Below are 21,146 nucleotides of genomic sequence, written 5' to 3'. Positions count from 1 at the left end.
GACTAGACTTTATTACCAGAGGTAAACTGCTGAAGCCTAGAGATGCTCCCCCTTTTTCATAATCGCTTACAGTTAGGCTGACTTAAACAGCAATGAATGGCCTCTTTCCGGCAACATTTAGGAAGAAAATCCTCATCATTTCTTCAGTACCTCCCAAAAAAGCCAATTAGATGCCTGTACATGGTAGAATGTGAAAAGTGGGAGTTATTTATGTTCTAACAATACTGTCTACTCTGGTGGTTAGAATCCATATCAAACATCCACAACTCTGCATCCTGACAGTTAGCTCAACTCTCAGGCATAGTTTGAGCCGGGATTACTTTCCTGGTGTGAGATAGTGAGTGTAGGAGCAGGGATGTCCAGAAGGGAAGGCCAGAGTGTCAGACATGGGCAAACCTCGGCAGGAGGGAGCCTCTCAACCCACTGTATGAGAGAGGTCCGTTGCCATGGAGACAGAAGAGCAAACTCCAGGTTGTTAGCCTCTGCATGTCTGGCAGCGCAGCATCCCTGTCTGACTGTCCATGTCCACCCAATAACAGGGCAAATAGATAGGAAAATGTTGAGACTAACGAGACAACTTCTAGTTTAAATATCCTCCAATTATTTGTTTATATGCAGACAAATACATGCATACACCATACATTATGTAATGGCAGGCCTGCTACCAAACCTGAGAACCCTACCTGTCCAGTGCTGAGCTGAGCTCATCCAGTCTGTGGGAGTCTGTGGTGGTGTTGCCAAGTTTGGACAAAGTGTCCATCCTCTTCATGATGACCTCCAGCATATCACTGATCTTCCTCAGCACCCCACGAGACTCTGGACCTCCCAGCACTGCCAACACACAGACACATACAGTAGATCAGATTATAAGAGCACCAGGGCTGGGGTCAATTCAATTTGAAGGCTGTCAATTCAGGAAGTAAACTTAAATAACAATTTAAAATGTGGAAAAACTGCATCTATTTTTAATGACTTCTCAAACTGAGGACTAGTTAAATAAAAACTGAGGACTAGAAGCTACTTTTTCAAAAATGTTTCAAAGTTTTTAATTTAAAAAAAATTAAAACCACTTCCTGAATTGACTGCCTTCAATTCAGCCCTGAGGACCAAATACAGTTAAATCGAGAACAGGCGTAACTGAATGACAACAGAGACAGAATACAATATGGAATTTTATTGAATATTTTTGGATAGTTTGGGGTAGGCCTCGTCTCAGAGGAATGTTCCTCAGAGCCAGATGCTGATGACAGGTTGCCCTATGCTGGGCAGCTGGTATCAAACCCCCCCCCCCCCACCCACCCACCCACTGGGAGAACGGGGATCCAATGACGGGCCTTCAGTTGGTGGTGGTGGGGAGGTCGTTGGAAGACTGTTGCTGCAAAACAGCAAGTGGGAGACGCAAGGTTTGAGATTCATGCCCATAGACCCTTTTCCAGTACACGACACACTGACTTCATGTACAGATGCATGAGACGCTTGGCTGCAGTAAGAAAGCCATCGCCATCAGCGCCTATTCAACATAGCCTAGATATTTTTTTATTACTTCTGAACAAAAAAAATACATTTTTTGGGTTCTCATATGCTTACAATGATGTTTTGATTCTTGCTTGAACAGTCGCTAAGATTATATTTGGTTGTGATCTTTGCAAAATATCTATTTTGGATGCAGCACTTGTTAGCTAGAATGCTAACGCTCATTGATATAGTCTGTAGCAAAAGCTAACCAATTGTACTGGTTAAGGTTGAAGTGTTTTCTAAGTATAATGCAGTTGATTTGCAATGATGACACAAACATTATATTAAACAGGACATTCATACAATTATAATCCAAAAGTAGTGTGAAATGCACTCATTAGCAACATGTAAATAGAGGCTTTTTTTTGCTGGCATTCCATAAGAACCCCGTGTTCTGCAACCAACTTGCGCACATCGCCCTCGTGCGGCAACGTTTGCAAACACAGAAAGGTGTCTACTGGTTGAAAGAGATGAAAGTAATTATTGCACGAGTGAGTCCATAGGTTAATCAGCAACCGTGGTGGAATTGCCTTAGTGTGCCATGATCATAGGGGGAAGTTAATAGGTGAATGACATTCCACATGCTTGGTAATAGTAAAGGAGGAGGAGAGACCTGACGCTATGCTGATGAGGTAAAATTATGACACTACCCTATAAATACCGGCTATACTGATGAGGTAAAATTATGACACTACCCTATAAATACCGGCTATACTGATGAGGTAATGTTATAGGCACTACCCTATAAATACCGGCTATCCAGTCCTCGGGGCCTGATTGGTGTCACAGTGTCCCCCCCCCATCCCTAGCAAACACACCTGATTTAAACTAATTGCATTTTAACTGAAGATCATGATAAGTTGATTATTGGAGTCAGGTGTGTTAGCTGGGACTGGGGCAAAAGTGGATTTGCCCTGGGCTATGCTGATGAGTGAGATAGTGATGTGAATTATATGAGTTTACTAGATGAATGAAAAGTGACAATCCATTCAGTCTTGCCTTACTGATTGAATGTTCGTAAACTACATTACTTTACACACACAGAGACAGAGAGACAGAGAGATAGTGAGAGATCTGTTGTGTGGTTAACTGCTATATTGACAAAGAGAACTGCCAGTTAAATCAGACATGTTGGAAGTACAAGCACCATTGCCTCTCTGATCCATACTGTCAGCATCATCCAAAATGAGTTAATCTAACTAAACAATCAATCCCTGGGCTAAGTACAACACAGAACCTAGGGCATAATCCTCCTGCTTCCCCACTCCCACGGCCTATCCATTATCCAATATGAAAATTAAATTACATCTAGAATCGGCTTCCTATTTCGCAACAAAGCATCCTTCACTCATGCTGCCAAACATACCCTCGTAAAACTGACCATCCTACCGATCCTTGACTTCAGCAATGTCATTTACAAAATAGCCTCCAACACTCTACTCAACAAATTGGATGCAGTCTATCACAATGCCATCCGTTTTGTCACCAAAGCCCCATATACTACCCACCACTGCGACCTGTACGCTCTCGTTGGCTGGCCCTCGCTTCATACTCGTAGCCAAACCCACTGGCTCCAGGTCATCTACAAGTCTTTGCTAGGTGAAGCCCCGCCTTAGCTCACTGGTCACCATAGCAGCACCCACCGTAGCACACGCTCCAGCAGGTATATTTCACTGGTCACCCCCAAAGCCAATTCCTCCTTTGGCCGCCTTTCCTTCCAGTTCTCTGCTGCCAATGACTGGAACGAACTGCAAAAATCACTGAAGCTGGAGACTCATATCTCCCTCACTAACTTTAAGCACCAGCTGTCAGAGCAGCTCACAGATCACGGCACCTGTACATAGCCCATCTGTAAATAGCCCATCCATCTACCTCATCCCCATACTGTATTTATTTTGCTCCTTTGCACCCCAGTATCTCTACTTGCACATTAATCTTCTGCACATCTATCACTCCAGCGTTTAATTGCTATATTGTAATTACTTCGTAAGTATGGCCTATTTATTGCCTTACCTCCCTTATCTTACCTCATTTGCACACACTGTATATAGACTTTTTTTTCTACTGTATTATTGACTGTATGTTTGTTTATTCCATGTGTAACTCTGTGTTGTTGTATGTGTCGAACTGCTTTGCTTTATCTTGGCCAGGTCGCAGTTGTAAATGAGAAATTGTTCTCAACTAACCTACCTGGTTAAATAAAGGTGAAATAAATTTAAAAAAATTAAAAGAAGCTGAACGCCTTTTCAAAGGCTGCATCACAATACAGATTCACTCAAGATTGCATTATGAGTGCAATGCATTGCAGACAGATGTTCCATGAATATCTCAGCCAGGCCCCGTGGTATTTTCGGTGCACCTTGACAAAACAACACAACATCCAGGAGTTTCTCTATTTTATTTATTTAACCTTTACTTAACTAGGCAAGTCAGTAAGAACAAATCCTTATTTGCGATGACAGCCCCAGCCCCCGTCCTGCGGGGACGGGGGCTGGGATTAAAAAATAAAAAAAACACCTTCATTTGACCTTCATTACTGAGGCAGAGAACACAGGGACAAACAGGAAGGGAACAAATTAGGCTGACATTTTGTTTTTCCCCTTCTCTCTCGGCTCCAATTACCCATGACCCAGAGAGAGCAAGGGAACCAGAATGATGCTGTTAGCCCTCACCTGGTCAATGAATGAGCCCGTAGCTATTATACCAGGGTCAACTCAGTTCTCCACCACACCACACTCACATGTCACGGCCATGCTCTCCCTTATGTTTACCTAATTACTCTGCTCCAACTCCACAATGGAGATTTTATTAACTAAAGAGCACACCCAAGTCAAACAGAATGTTGAATCAATATAACCAGCTCTGCAGTTAAATGAGAATAGTACAGCTTCTGGTTAACAAGTTGTTAAAAAGAGGAGTGTTCCTTTTAGGTCATTGTACCAAAAGTCTAGATACAAAACTAAATAATAGCCTTATCCTTACCCATGTCTGACAGTCTGAGTCGTTGAGAACACTGACACTGACCGACAACAGCCCCAAAATGTTGTGATTGTGGTGTGAATGAAAGAGCTTAACCTTTATGTGGTCATTCATCAAGCGTATTAGGCTTTTAAAAATGCATTGTGTGCAGACTCAATGGCTTTCACTGTCAGACTTCCTTTGTCACCATCTAAGAGAAAGTCACCTTTGTCAGAAAAAACAAAACTGACCATAAATTAAACCACACAACAAAACAAACTCAGGAGTAAGTACTTAATCAGGGGGAAAAAACTGATTAGAATGGAATTGATGTGGTGTGTGCACAAGTGTGCCCGTGTGACATGGGTGTAAATATAGACACGCTTTTGTCTAAAATGTCTTCCTTCATCCTGTCATGGTTACATCTTCCATACCTCTCTAGAGATAATAAATAAAACAGGCTAGATAGGCTTCTCTTCATTCACTAAGGCCGGCAGCAAGGGCTGTTCATACAGTTGAAGTCGGACGTTTACATACACCGTAGCCAAATACATTTAAACTCAGTTTTTCACAATTCCTGACATTTTCATCCTAGTAACAATTCCCGGTCTTAGGTCAGTTAGGATCACCACTTTATTTTAAGAATGTGAAATGTCAGAATAATGTTAGAGAGAATGATTTATTTCAGCTTTGATTTCTTTCATCACATTCCCAGTGGGTCAGACGTTTACATACACTCAATTAGTATTCGGTAGCATTGCCTTTAAATTGTTTAACTTGGGTCAAACGTTTTGGGTAGCCTTCCACAAGCTTCCAACAATAAGTTGGATGAATTTTGGCCCATTCCTCCTGACAGAGCTGGTGTAACTGAGTCAGGTTTGTAGGCCTCCTTGCCACACACTTTTTGAATTCTGCCCACACATTTTCTATAGGATTGAGGTCAGGGCTTTGTGATGGCCACTCCAATACCTTGACTTTGTTGTCCTTAAGCCATTTTGCCACAACTTTGGAAGTATGCTTGGGGTCATTGTCTATTTGGAAGACCCATTTGCGACCAAGCTTTGACTTCCTGACTGACGTCTTGAAATGTTGCTTCAATATATCCACCTAATTTTACTTCCTCATGATGCCATCTATTTTGTGAAGTGCACCAGCCCCTCCTACAGCAAAGCACCCCCACAACATGATGCTGCCACTCCCGTGCTTCACGATTGGGATGGTGTTCTTTGGCTTGCAAGCCTCCCCCTTTTTCCTCCAAACATAACGATGGTCATTATGGCCATACCGTTATATTTTTGTTTCATCAGACCAGGGGACATTTCTCCATAAAGTACGATCTTTGTCCCCATGTGCAGTTGCAAACCATAGTCTGGCTTTTAATGACGGTTTTGGAGCAGTGGCTTCTTCCTTGCTGAGCGGCCTTTCAGGTTATGTCGATATAGGACTCGTTTTTACTGTGGATATAGATACTTTTGTACCCGTTTCCTCCAGCACCTTCACAAGGTCCTTTGCTGTTGTTCTGGGATTGATTTGCACTTTTCGCACCAAAGTACGTTCATCTCTAGGAGACAGAACGCATCTCCTTCCTGAGCGGTATGACGGCTGCGTGGTCCCATGGTGTTTATATTTGCGTACTATTGTTTGTACAGATGAATGTGGTACCTTCAGGCGTTTGGAAATTGCTCCCAAGGATGAACCAGACTTGTGGAGGTCTACAATTGTTTTCTGAGGTCTTGGCTGGTTTCTTTTGATTTTCCCTTGATGTCAAGTAAAGAGGCACTGAGTTTGAAGGTAGGCCTTGAAATACATCCACAGGTACACCTCCAATTGACTCAAATTATGTCAATTAGCCTATCAGAAGCTAAAGCCATGATATCATTTTCTGGAATTTTCCAAGCTGTTTAAAGGCACAGTCAACTTAATGTATGTAAACTTCTGACCCACTGGAATTGTGATACAGTGAATTATTAGTGAAATAAATCTGTCTGTAAACAATTGTTGGAAAAATGACTTGTCATGCACAAAGTAGATGTCCTAAACGACTTGCCAAAACTATAGTTTGTTAACAAGAAATGTGTGGAGTGGTTGAAAAACGAGTATTCATGACTCCAACCTAAGTGTATGTAAACTTCCGACTTCAACTGTACATACGTAGAAAGCACATCCATTTAAATGAAATCCCCAGACTGGACCAGTTTGGCAACAGCATGACTCAAAGGAGAGGGAGGGAGATCTGTAATGTACAGAAACACTTCAAAGAACATCTCCCTTATTTTCCTGGTAATAACTGTTATAGAATGTTGAAAGACAGCATATGCTCGCCCTACAGTAATGCTAGGGATTGAAATAATTCAACAATAAAAAAAAAAGATCTATGTAGAAGTCATTCATAATTTTCAATATCAATAGTAATTATATTGATGCATTTGTTCAACAGTGGAGAATGAGGCTTACAGAGACGGTATCTCAACCAGAGTAGAGGCTATAAAGCAGGTGCCAAGTTCCAGGGAGGCTCTCCCTGCCGCATTGAGTCTAAACACTGCCCCTGGGCTTTGAGTCTAGGTGGAACTGGAATGTAGCTTCACAATAACGACGTTTCTCACACGTTTCGCCCATAAATCATCATTATGGAAAATAACACCCCTCCCACACAGTACATTTTTGAATTATTTTATACATGTTCGCAATCTATTGTTCATCAGCTACCTCTATTTATTGCGCCAGCGACTAGCCTATCCCCTGGAGGTGAACGGGCTAATGTGTTTTCACCAAGTCCTGCGCTGCTTGTGGTTTCAGCAGCCGGTTTGTCGATAGTATCTATGTGCTAATGTGGGCCGTTGCCATGTCATTCCTCATCTACTGGTTAATAAAGGGCCCATTTAACAAGAACTAATCTCCTTTAACGACTCTATTTCGTAAGTGCCACAACACAATCGATTTTATGAACAAATTCTAATTAGATATCCATACCGTAGCAAGCTGAGAGCGGAGCACTGGTCGGCCAGTCTCATTTCACAGTCACTGTGCCTCCACCACTGGTTTGAAATAGCTCGCCCCAAATGGGACTGGTCACAGATGGACAGCAAACAGACTTTCACTCTATTTGATTTTTTTATGGTTCGCTGTACTGTGGGTTGTTGGAAACGGAAAAAAGAAATAGCTTACATTTACCACTTTTTTTCATAACAATGTGTTATGTTTCTTGCCAGCTAGGATGAGAAACATCTGTTCATAGGAAGAATTAATTAGATCAGTGTAGTACTTTTCCGAGCAGCTTTGCATGAACAGTTACTAATTGTCTGCTCTCTCATTGACTTTTAGTAGGGACACATTAACGTTATAGGTCCTGAGAGTCAGGCGTCTGAACCACAACGGTTTCCTGCAGCCCGTCATCAGAGCCTCTGAGGTGAGGACAGATAATAAGTTCAGGAACCAGGGGGCTCCTAGTGGGTTAATAAGGCATGTTTGACTCAATGGTGTGAAGTGAATATTGCCCTGGTTGGCAATATAATGTCATAGTACTAATCAAATTCCAACTTGGTTTATTGATCAGTCCAGCTAAGATTCATTTAGCTGAGAGCTCTTACTGCCTGGAGACTGTTAGTTCTGAATCTGAGCCGCATGTAATTTAGATTGAAATACAAGTGTTCAGATAGATGAAAGCCTTGCCAAAGGGCACTCCCACATAACTTATTGTTTTGCGTTTCATCCAGACCTTTTCAGAAAAGAACATGTCCCTCTCTGCGAAGCACTGTAAGAGCCTGTGTACTTCTTCTTTCTGAAAATAATATTAACCTTTTACTGCAGTGAGCTAAATCAGGGTCACACAGAGTGTTTCTTGGTAGTCTTAAACAAATCTACTTTGAAACAAAAGTATACACCTCACACAGATGGTTATGGGCTTAAAAAAAAGAAGACACCAGTACCATCAGATATAGAGTTGAAATGTATAACATTTTGAGTTTGCATCCCAATATTACACTGTATATACACATCACAGAAGACTGAAATACTTTTTTTTTTAAATACTGTTTATTAATTATGGAATTATGACAAATATTAATAACATTCCACTTATGAAGCCACTAGAGGGCGATTTGGTCATTTGACTGCAGGAAACTACAAGAGCATGAGATGCTATGCGTCATTGCGAGCTAACATAACAATCGTGAGCAGTCATCCTAGTTTTGGGGCAGTATTGCTCATCAAAATGTTTGTGGCATGGATCATGAAATCTAGTCAATTTAAACAAATCTATCAATAGAAAATTGGAAAAAGATAGAAAACATGGCCACCATTGTGGAGCAGACAGTAAGTAAAGCAGCATCCATGCCCTGTGTGTGCATAGAGTACGCTGTAATCCAGTAAGGTTTCAGACACACAAACATGATACAGTTTAATGCTTGTGTTTGCCAAGCTATGCTTTGCCTAATGTCAACCTCTGTGTTGCCTTTGCTACTGTGGCTGTCTGTGGGCATCATTTCCTCAGCCTCCTGTGGTGGGTGTGGATTTGGGCTGACACTCCAGCAGCATCACAGAGGGATGGCTCTGTATTGTGTCTCATCACACTGCGCTAATCTTGCAGACACACTCGCTCCAACATCCAGATGATGTATTTATTAGCCTTGTGAAAATCCCTCATTTGTTATTTAAACAGCGGGCATATGTTTGGACTGATTAAGTAAATTCATGACTTAATCGTGAGACAAAATCAATACCTGCCAAGTATGTGTACGAGAGATGAGATGCCAGGTGAGGGGGGAGTAGAGGAACAAGGGCTGCTGATAGAGAGAGCGAGAGAGCGAGAGAGCGAGAGAGCGAGAAGGATAAGAAAAAGAAAGTGCTATAGTTTAGGGTTGGGAATTGCCAGGGACTTCATGGTATGATATTATCACCATACTTAGGTGCCGATACTATATGTATTGCAATTCTCACAATTCTACAGTTTATGTACTGTGTGAGAGCAAAATTACAAGATTATGTTATAATACTGTTATTGCATCAAATGGTTGTTTTATGCAACAGAATAGAATCTTCTAACTCTATTGTGTCTGTGTAAACTGAAAGGGGGCCTCTGGGGCTTAGTGCTGACAGTAGATTTACGATGCCTTAGGTGATAAACCTAACAAGCCACATTCCATTCATGTGAAGGAGATTGCTCTGGTCTGACGAAGGTACCAGGGAGAGATGGCTCCGGTATGGATAATGATGAGGGGAACCTTGTTTTGGGGGCAAGACCCTGGTTTCCACACAATGAGAACAGTCTTTACAGCAGATACTGTCTGCTGTGAATTATCTATTTATTTCATACGAATCCTAACCTTGTGACCCATTCCACACATCTTTTGTCATGTAGACTAAGGGGGAGTATCTTTACTATCAACATTTTTGTTGAATCCTTCGTTACTGCCATCGTTACTGCAGAACACTCACATCATTCACTTGTGTGTGTGTGTGTGACCTGCTTTCCTTATTAATAAGTGAATAAAGACTAAGTATAACTCTGACTTGTGTGATAAGTTTGTCTCTCCTCATTTGATAATAAAGAAATGACCACCACAATTGTGATTTGATACTTGCGATTTTATTGCGATTTGATGTTCCAAACATAATGGCCATTATATGTCTGCTGCAGAGGAGGCTGGTGGGAGTAGCTTTAGGAGGACGGGCTCATTGTAATGGCTGGGATGGAACAAGGGAACAGAGTCCAACATGTGGTTTCCATATGTTTTATGTGTTTGATATTATTCCAATAATTCCATCCTAGTCTTTACAATGAGCCTGTCCTCCTATAGCTCCTCCCACCAGCCTCCTCTGGTCTGCTGCAGAGAGACAAGAGAAAATTCATTTTGATCAGTCAGGGAAATAAAAGTGCTGAAGGCATGTTGGCTCACTATTTAAAAAGAAGATGGAGAACAAGCTATATGATGAAAAACACAGTTTTAGCACAGGTACAGCCGACTAATGCTACCTACAGTAGCAAAAAAGAGACAAATATCGCTAAAATCTATTCAATGTCTTGGCTAGAACATGCACAGACAGAAAAACAGACAGACATGCAGTCTGGTGGCCATGCAGCCGCCTGCATCAGGAGCCCAGACAGACAGACAGACAGACAGAGACAGACAGACAGACAGACAGACAGACAGACAGACAGACAGACAGACAGACAGACAGACAGACAGACAGACAGACAGACAGACAGACAGACAGACAGTCTGGTGGCCATGCAGCCGCCTGCATCAGGAGCACAGACAGACAGACAGACAGTCTGGTGGCCATGCAGCCGCCTGCATCAGGAGCACAGACAGACAGACAGGTGGCCATGCAGCCGCCTGCATCAGGAGCACAGACAGACTGGTGGCCATGCAGCCGCCTGCATCAGGAGCACAGACAGACTGGTGGTCATGCAGCCGCCTGCATCAGGAGCACAGACAGACTGGTGGACATGCAGCCGCCTGCATCAGGAGCACAGACAGACTGGTGGCCATGCAGCCGCCTGCATCAGGAGCACAGACACACAGACAGACAGACAGACAGGCCATGCAGCCGCCTGCATCAGGAGCACAGACAGACAGGCCATGCAGCCGCCTGCATCAGGAGCACAGACAGACACACAGAGACAGAGACAGAGACAGAGAGACAGACCTGACCCTGCACATACCATACTGTATTGTTGGTGGTTTCTGCATAAAACATTACATTTATGCTTTCTTATCCCTATTGACAATTAGCCTTCAGTTTTTCATAGGGTTTTGTACAAGATTGTGTACAACTGAGAAATGTTGGTACATATAACTCGAGAGTACTGTGTGTGTATGTGTGTGTGTTGTTTTCCTGGTTGAGGACCCTTGGGGTGTCAGTCAGTGCAGTGTACAAACCCCCCTCTCACCTGCTAGATTGGTAGATTCACACTCCCCCTAGCCCTGCTGCTCTCACTCCTCATACGAATATTCATTAACAGGAAGACTGATTGAGATTGAGTTGCTCTAGTGTACCCGGCAGCCATGGGGGAGCTGACAGAACCAGAACCTATTAGAGCCGACAACCTCTGTCACTTATCCTCTCTCTCCTCATTGCACCTGACAGCCCAGAAAGAGGAAACTATCTGCACTAATGTATCTGTCTATGCTTCTCCACCGCTTCAATTAAAAACCTGCCTCTTCCTCCTATTAACCCTACAGCTAATATACACAGACACAAACAAACCCAAAACACATTTTAGGAGAACCACAAGCAAGTTGGAAGCCAGTCTTCTTCATTGGTATGAATGGCAGACATAAGGTGGAACTAGATGGGGAGATTTTATGTAGATACTAACAATGTTTACATTCAGCATTCAGTTCACATTTGACCTCCCACCACCACCACTCTTATGTTCTGATAGAACGTGTGTCCCGGTATTTTCAGGGTAAATAAGAAATCGGACCCCACCAACAACACAAAGAGGGGAACCGCTGAGTCAGGGACTCTGCACAAAGACCGCTGATAGGCTTCTGACTCAATGTAATGTACACACATCCAGTTCTCACAAACACACACACTCCTTCAAACAATACAATATATACGGACTACCGTGTTCAGCATTAGGCATTCATGTTTGCCATTCAGAGGGTGGGCAAGACTAAATATTTAAGTGCCTTTGAACAGGGTATGGTAGTAGGTGCCAGGCGCACTGGTTTGAGTGTGTCAAGAACTGCAACCCTGCTGGGTTTTCACGCTTAACAGTCGTTTCCCTTGTGTAGCAAGAATAGTCCACCACCAAAGGACATCCATCAAACTTGACACAACTGTGGGAAGCATTGGAGTCAACATGGACCAGCATCCCTGTGGAATGATTTCAACACCTTGTAGAGTCTATGTCCTAACAAATTAAGGCTGTTCTGAGGGCAAAAGGGATGCAACTCAATATTAGGAAGGTGTTCTTAATGTTTTGTACACTCATTGTATACTTGAACACTCCAGAGAACTAATTCATAACATTTCATCATTTAGCAGGCGCTCTTATCCAGATTGACTTCCAGTTAGTTATACAACTTTAAAAGGTTTGCACTGTAATTTTACATATTACTTTCTCTTCTGGAAATAATGTTTGTGAGAACGCAAGGAAAATCCCCTAGATTGTGACAGTGTTTTCACTGGATGAAGGTTTGATCAATCAACACAGAATCGAGATTACTGTAAATCTTTTCAGCTGCTCAAGATGAGGAATCTTTGCGGTTTCTCCCTTCTTCTCTGCAGAACCCCATGCCTTCTTACCCTGGTGGATGCCATCAGATTTGCTAAGAATCAAAAACATTTGTGCAGCCACCCTACCCGTAGAAACATGGGATTTTTCTGCAGCCAAATGTCACTGCCTATCATGGAAAACAGAGTGAGAAAGATCTGTTCAACATGGCTGTCGTGAGCTTTTCAAAATCCAACAGAAAAGCATCTGTCTCTTTGTCTGGCCACCCTGATGGAAGCTCATGTCTTCTTTAGTCACAGTAGCTCACCTCAGTACAGCCTGCTGGACCTCCTGCAGTGTCTCTCTGTCCGTGGGGACTATACCTGTATGCTGCAACAAAGGCCAATTCTTCCTTTTTCAAAACCACTTCTGAGAAGACCGCCCTCTGTTTCAAGCGTGCCATTTTTCTTTCACTGAGGCAATTTATGTTTTTTTAGAGACCTGTACAGTAAAAAGCCATGTCTTCACTTTGAGAATTCAGTTAATTGCTCTACTTTAGGTAGTGATGACTGCTGAGCTACACAATACATGGTCTATCGTTGTCATGAACGCGTCACTGAACATAGCTGCAGTGGAAGTCTTAACACGATGATGGATTTAACTGCATTATTAGCATTTCAATGAACACGTGAACACATTGTGACAAGATAGCCATGACATTGAATGGAGGTCAAATTAGATGTAATTTTCACTCTTGTACATCATGCAAAATAGTTCATCAGCTCTCTCTGTTTCATCCTCACCTTAGTGGCTCCTACCCAACCACTATGTTGTCTGACGTAATACGTGACCTACTATGGGTTACAAGATGTAGGGGAAAATAACATGTGCGGTGAGAGTTCCTGAGTTATTACCCCTCACTTGGCCTCCGGGCCAAATACGTGTGTGAGCCAGTCTACTTCCCTGGCCCCATATTAGCACCAGACTCCTCCTGTTAATTACATGTGTACCAACATCCATCAGTGGCATTGTGCTGAGAGAGCACCTTAGGCCGAGTACACAAACACACTGTGTGCACAGTTACAGTGCATTAACTGAGTGACTGAGTGAATAGACACACAGAAGCGTCATGATGGGTGGTTCCTTAAAGGATGCTACAGTACTGTACCTAGCACTGATTCAATGTGTATAGCTAGTCTGATAGAATAGCTACTCGGATTGAGTCTCTAGAACAGCACAATGGAACTTCTGCCTCTCATCTCTCAGCAGTACAGGGGGGATAGGCAAAATATGTTTACATCCAAACTACTGTATATCAACCATTTAAACAGCATCAGCCTGCCAAGGGCAAATCTTGGAGCTCATGAACTTTACCCTTTCTCCATCTACCCAACATCCAGGCAGGGCCACATTAATAGCCCCTATGGAAAAAGGGGTCTCCGTGAGGGAGGGCTTCAAAGACATTATTAGAAGCCCCTGGAACACCTCTGCAGCCTTTAAGATAGAGAGGATCAAACGTTTCCCTCTTTCATGCCTTCGTCCTTTCCAGGAAATAGTCCCCCACCACATCATTAGTTTCACGTTCCATGAAAGACCACCTGCATAATGCAGGTTAGCATTTATTGGGATGACTCATGTGCTGGAGGCAGCTCTGCTCAGTGGTCACTAGCTGGCCCAGCCACAAAGTCATTCAACCCCAACCACACTGCTAACCCTAACGCCTAACACTAACCTAAATGTTGTTTTCATTCATTTTTACAATATAGCTCATTTTGACTTTGCAGCTGGCACATCTAGTGGATATCACTCAGTTCTGCATCACGGACAAGACTCATCCCCAAAAATGTTAACCTGCACCAATAATAGGGTAAACGTTTATACAGACACATTATTTCAGTGTCCTACTGGGTGTAGCCAGGTAAAGCAAAGGGACAGAAAAAGCAAATAGTACAATATTGCTCTATGAATAAGAATTGAGCAACAGCAGTCACTGAGAATAGGCTGCACTATATTGATTGGTATTGATGTTGACTCAGACAAGTCTGAATTGATACATATCAATAAGTGGAGGTAACTGAAATGCAAGATTCAAACACTGTATGAAACCTTAGGAATCTATTCTATTTCATTGTTGGGTATCAATTCTGTATAACATTGTGTATATCCCCAGTGTGGTCACTAATCCGACCAGGGAGAATCCTACAACATAGCCTGTATGCCTGCTAATTCTCTCCCTGTCCACACAACAAGCCAATAAAGCCCTAGACAAACAGATCATCCAATGTAAATAGCATCAAAGCTTGCAGAGCTGGATACTATACAGACAGGATCTGGGCAGAATCTACAAACGATTCATTGATTTGTAGTCCTCCCACCAGCCTACAGCAGAATAATTTATTGTATAGTAGTATACCGTATCTACTCAAATTTAATTTAGACTTCTCTGAAAGATCATTAAGGACAACATGTTATGATAGGCTCAGGCTGCCTCTAATGACTGTATTGTCTATAACGAACAGAAAACAGTAGACTGTCCTAACAGTTTTGTTGAGGCTTTATCCTGTGGTTGCATTGTAAGTGAGTTCCATTCTAAAAACAAACTGAGGGAGAGAACTGTTCACTGGGGAACACCTTTCATCAAGCAACCTTCTCTTCCCTACGTTAGAAACCTGTCTGTTGGGTTTCCTCCTTTTTATACTTCCTCTCCCATCTAAACTCCTCCTCTATCAACTACGGGTCCGTTCATGAGCTCTACTAAAAAGCTTATTACCATCACAGTCAATCTGGGACATATTTCTATGCTCAGTTGGTCTAATGCGTAAACATATTCCCCATTTATTTACTTGGCCCCTATCCTTTTTCCTCCCACTTGCAAAACACAAATTGTGCGTGTGCACTAAAAGATCCTCCTCACTAAAGCAGATTACACAGTCAACAGGCTGTGTCACTCCTGGGGCCAGAAGTAGCTGACTTGGTGTCTACTATCCTGGTGCTGCTCCAATGATCACTGACCTCCACCCTTCCAATTCAATACACACACACACACACACACACGACACAGAAGCTCAGAGTTTACCTAGCAAGGCTTTCCCTGGTTGGGTAGCAGGCAGTGTTTAATGAGCTGAGGGCCAAATGCCTTCCCTAGACTGCAGCCTGTGAGTGGTTAATTTATCAGGCAGCATTCCAGCCTTCCTCTGCCTGCCTGCCCACATCTCTCTCCCCATCTCTCTGCCGGGGTTGGCGTGCAGCACGGCGGATTACATTATATGAAGATTATCCATCACTTATGGATTTTATCCACAGTTTGGAGGACAGAGAGGGATTCTGCTTTAGATCAGGCTTTCACACAGACAAACAAGTTGTCACTAGAGATTCCTACTGTACTGTGTATTATCACTGCACTGCAGCAGCATTTAGGTCTACAAGCATACATCACTGCTGAACAAACCATAAAGCAAATAATCTGTAAAACAACAAGGCACAGGAATAATTCTGAGTTCTCTTGACTTTCTATTGTTCTGTTGGGTGGTTATGTCACCTGATAATGCCCACATTGCCCTATGAGGATGAGACAGTGTCAGAGTGCCAGGCTGTGATAAGGCTGAGAGGCAACAGTGCCCAAGCTAACATTGACTCTTCTAAATGATCTGTGCACTGTGATATAAATGCAGGGGCACATAGCACAAACACAGATAACGTGCTCCGAAATGTAAGAGCCTGCTTTCCCAGAGCACGGAACACTGACCAGGGTGAATACTAAAGACCTGGAGGGGGTGACATCTTAGCAAGACTACAGGGAGGTGAGGGGAGGATAACAAGACCCACGTCCCCATCTCCCCAGCCCCCCTAACCCCCACCTGGTGAGCAGCAGACTGATGAGGTCTGTCAGCCGGCTGCAATCAAGGGCTTCTGCTGCACTGAGCGTGTTCATCCGTGTTTATTGTGTGCAGAGAACGTATGTAGTCAGAGGCTGCCAGGCTTTACCGAGAGAGAGAGACGCTGTAATGTCTGTATTCTGGAGCTTACCTTCGGCCCGAATGGTGAAGGGAGTGTCTCCGGGTCGCTTGGCCGAGAACTGCCCCCCCAGGGAAGTCATTAGGAAGCACAGGCTGAAGAAGCCAATCCCCGCCACAAAGATCCTGCAGGGACAGGGACCAGGGCAGCCAGGAGACAGAGAGCAAGACTCAGGGTTACAACTCAGGGGGAACAATAACAGAAAAATGAGGGAGAAGGGGAGAAGAGTTAACTGTCAGAATGAAAGCAAAAGAGCTATACAGTACAAAAGGAATGGGACACAAGAAAATGACGCAAAATAAAAAAAAAGTCACTTAAAGATGATAAGTTTGAATTCGATGGCCATTGGTCTAACGCGTTGTAATTCTTTTCATGGGGGTAGTCAGGTGCACCTCACATAGCTCAGCAAACGGGAGCTGACAGCATCATGAAAACAAATGCTTTCCCTTAGTGTTTATCCTATCACTGCATTTCTTGCCATTTAACAGAGTGCAGAGAATCCAATTGTCGAGACTAGAGATGGATGAATTATCAATCAATCATTCTTAACTAATCTACCTACGGCAATGCTGGGGATCTGGTTGTGGACAAAGGTAAATGGCATGTTACATTCAGTACATGGGTCTTGTGTACTACACAATGCATGAAAAGTCAACTGAAAAATTATAACATTAAGGACTACAGTTGCATATTTGTGACTGCAACCATAATCACTGTAGACATTTTCAAATGTTCCGAATGGTGGGTGGAAATGAATGCTCATAACAGATGCCTTTCAAACTGTAGATGACATCCTTGCGTGAGAAAAGTGTTCCACTGAGAAATGCTCATGCAAATGTTGAAATATTTGAAAGCATTCTGGTCCATTCCTCCAGAGGAGAGCTGCTGGATGGAGAGCAAGATTTACATATTACACACCACAACTCACGTCACTTGCTGCTCATTTAACACGGGTTATGATATTGCTTTCTTTCTTCTCATCCTATGCTGTAAGGGTAGCCCTTTAAAAGAGAGCTTCATTTAATTCAGAGGAAATACTATACTCTTACTGCCTAAGAGCGATGTCACACATCATCACTGTCCAATATTTGGGCTAATGGTGAAGAGCTGAGTTTTGTGCTCATGAAAGCTAAAACCAGCGTGAGCAGAAATACACATAACTAGTTTATATCACCTACTGTAAGCTGATGCATCTGTTTGCATGCCACTGAACACATTCTACACACCAATGAATTCATTCACAGTAGGCACAAGCCTAACTGCTTTTAGAGTGCTGGCAGAGTTCAGGTTTACCATAGTGATCAGAGTATGCCCAAGAGCTCAAACAATGCAGTGATCCATATTGACTCAAGTGTCAAGTGCATATGCCTACTGTATAGGTACATGCATGTCATTCTGTGCACAGGGGAAAACACAGGCAAACTACTGTGTAAATATGTAGTTCATATTCAGTCTTGTTGTGCACTATCTGCAATGCACCTTGATCCGCTATGCCATTAGCCTACTCCTTGCTTTTATGAGGTTGTCATAACATGTTTCTGACATGACAGATCCATTTTCACACCTCTATGACATCACAGGTGTGTCGTCCTGTCAAGGCAACCTGACCACTGTGAGCTTGTTGTAGCCTACTCATGACGTTCCCATTTTCATAAGGTTAACTCGTTTTTTTTGTTCAACTCAATATGAGACTTAGGCTACACAGAGAGAAAACACTGCCTGTACATCGAGACCACGAGAACAGCAGCCTACATGTAAATGCTTACCTGAATGGTTTGAACGTCAGAAGACATCTTCTCACCATAGTTGAATAGTCTGTGTTCACAGCACTCATTTTCCGGAGAAGGAGAAAACGCAAAGAGCCCCCAACATTGTGTATATTTCAAAGTGTCCTAAGCGCAAACATAAACATAGTAATTATGAATGAATACTTCGGAATCGGATAACCAATACTGCACGTGCTTGGTTTAGTAAAGTTCGGCAGGAATACACTCCGCTTGCCCAGCTGCATACAATACAATAGTTTGCTTCCGCTGAGTTTAAATGAGTCCGTAAATTAACCCTGACTCCGGAGTCCTAGCCGTTCTGTTGGAAAAACACAAGTAATATTGTTCACTCCTCTCCTTGTTAACATGGTAAACGTGTATGTGTTTCAAGTTGGGAAAAGGGTAGCAGAGTTATCGAACGTAAAAGTCCATTGCTCACCAGTGAGCACACAATGTGTGCTAGGCTCCATTCGCTTTCTGGCGGTGTATTTCCAGATTGTGCAAGTAGCCTAGAATTGTTTTCAGTGCAGCGCCATCTAACGAGTGATATATACAATCAAAAGTTTCAGTATTGCAGGACAAATGACTAATGTTTTCATAAGAATGTCCCAGTCAGCCCTGCACAGAAGGCTAAATCAAAATACCAGTGAATTAGTCTCTAGAATAGAAAGCCAGCATCATAGATAACTGTAGGAACTAGGCTTTCATTTAAAAGCACACAAGCTATTCAATAAAAAAATAAATGCTTAGGCTTTGGACAGTATAATTTACTTTAACCTTACATACCAGCTTTTTTCACATCCGTTGACGCTGTGGACTACTTTTTTACTTTCAGCACCATGGCCAGTTAGTTCTCTTTTCCGTCAGCAGCTGAGCAGACATAAACTCAGAAAAAAATTTACCTCCCTTTTTCAGGACCCTGTCTTTCAAAGATAATTCGTAAAAATCCAAATAACTTCACAGATCTTCATTGTAATAAACGCAGTTGACAGTGAGAGGACTTTTTTTTCTGAGTTTATCAACAGTAGCACTCAATGGTCTGAATGGGGGACATTCAAACTAAGTCTCTTTTCGACAGCTGCAGTGTGACTGGTAGGACTAGGACCTGAAGCGTTTGTATCAGTGAAGAGTTTGCGCCTGTCAGACTAGCCTGCTTTGGCCCATTCTATGAATCCAATTGCTAAGAATCTACTCTACTATTCTAATATATAGCTAGGTAACTATGGGCAGAAGTTACTCACAAAGTTGACCGATCTCACCTTTCCACAATGTATCCTCTATCCTCCCTCTGGCTTTTTGTAACCTAGTAAAAATGTTGTATATAAAATACGATAACTGATGATATAAGACCTGGAAACTGGAGGAAAGATAGATGAAACCGATTGTCACAATCCCTAGATTTCATTGACACCCATGAAAATCAACATGTCTGTGACCAGCCTGACCACTTGTGCTTCTGCACCTGCAGGACTAGTCAGAGAGGAGAGAGAGAGGAGTATGTCATTGGGTTAAGGCAATAAATCACAGAGAAGAGACAGAAAGACAGAGAGGAGGCGGTCATTCTTGAGGTCACCCAGGGCCATCCCTACTATGACAGAGAGCCATCTACATCCCTGCTGCTATGGCAACCATTTTCATGCAGCCCTATGAGCCCTGAATCAGACTGACACGACAGGGCTCTCTGGCAGGCCCGGTACGGTCATGGTGTGGAGAATGGCATTATACCCAAGCTCTGGCTTCAAAGGCATTGACAGTCAGCTCACATTCATTTAAGATGACAAGTTCAACCCTCCACATTATTTTGTAGAAAAAAGGAGGAAGGGAAGCGCTGCTAAGGTACACAATAGTAGGTTTTGATAGACAGAAGCTGCTAAGGTACACAATAGTAGGTTTTGATAGACAGAAGCTGCTAAGGTACACAATAGTAGGTTTTGATAGACAGAAGGTACTAAGGTACACAATAGTAGGTTTTGGTAGACAGAAGGTACTAAGGTACACAATAGTAGGTTTTGATAGACAGAAGCTGCTAAGGTACACAATAGTAGGTTTTGATAGACAGAAGCTGCTAAGGTACACAATAGTAGGTTTTGATAGACAGAAGGTTCTAAGGTACACAATAGTAGGTTTTGGTAGACAGAAGGATAACATTCATTTTCTCGACCTTGACATCAGTAAAAATGACAAAGTTTGTTTGCACACATCAATCTTAAGGAAGCCTACCGATGGGAATAACATTCTGAGGGGAGACAGCTACCACCCCAAAAGGCTAAAAGAGAACATTCCATATGGCCAATTCCAAAGAGTCCGCAGAATCAGGAAAAAGACTACAGCTGAATTGGAGAATCGCTTCTTGAACCAGGTTTACAGCGCTCAGGTCCTGAAAGATCCAGGTTTAATGGCCGGACGACTGGATAGAGAGAACTTGTTGCAAAGGGGAGCGCCTCGTGATGCACCAGAGAGTGTACTTTGGTACAAAATATAGCACTGAAGCAGAGAACATTAAAAGAAACATAAAAAATCATTGGGGAATCATCCAAAGTGATACGCTACTATGCAAAGTCTTCCCAGAGCCACCAGTCATAAGCTTTAAGAGATGTCCTACCCTAAATGACAAATTAGTCCACAGCTATCTTCCTGGTAACTCTGAAAAGACTTGGCTAGACCACAAACGCAGCAGCTCAGTGCAACCATCACAGAAATATTGCACAGAAAATGTATTTTGTTGA

General features: G+C 42.8%; 1 protein-coding gene across 3 annotated transcripts in view; it reads right to left on the bottom strand.

The window, feature by feature from the left end:
• The window catches only part of LOC115171395 (alpha-1,6-mannosylglycoprotein 6-beta-N-acetylglucosaminyltransferase B), a 150,434-nt gene extending 131,206 nt beyond the window's left edge, over positions 1-19,228 (bottom strand). Inside the window, exons 1-5 of one of the 3 annotated variants that reach the window (XM_029728163.1) lie at positions 19,207-19,228; positions 18,860-18,956; positions 18,421-18,546; positions 16,667-16,779; positions 684-831 (exon numbers count right to left, since the gene is read on the bottom strand). In XM_029728163.1, the coding sequence (XP_029584023.1) occupies positions 684-831; positions 16,667-16,779; positions 18,421-18,488 (329 nt within the window). In that variant the 5' untranslated portion in view covers positions 18,489-18,546; positions 18,860-18,956; positions 19,207-19,228. Of the gene's footprint in view, positions 1-683; positions 832-16,666; positions 16,780-18,420; positions 18,957-19,206 lie in introns of those variants that run through there. The other 2 variants (XM_029728164.1, XM_029728165.1) reach the window with 2 other exon arrangements.
• Between the last annotated feature and the right edge of the window lie 1,918 nt (positions 19,229-21,146).

Source organism: Salmo trutta, chromosome 32, assembly GCF_901001165.1.
Source record: "Salmo trutta chromosome 32, fSalTru1.1, whole genome shotgun sequence".
NCBI classification, from domain to species: domain Eukaryota; kingdom Metazoa; phylum Chordata; class Actinopteri; order Salmoniformes; family Salmonidae; genus Salmo; species Salmo trutta.
Note: the sequence above shows the minus strand (reverse complement) of the source record. Positions and strands in the feature narration are given on the sequence as shown.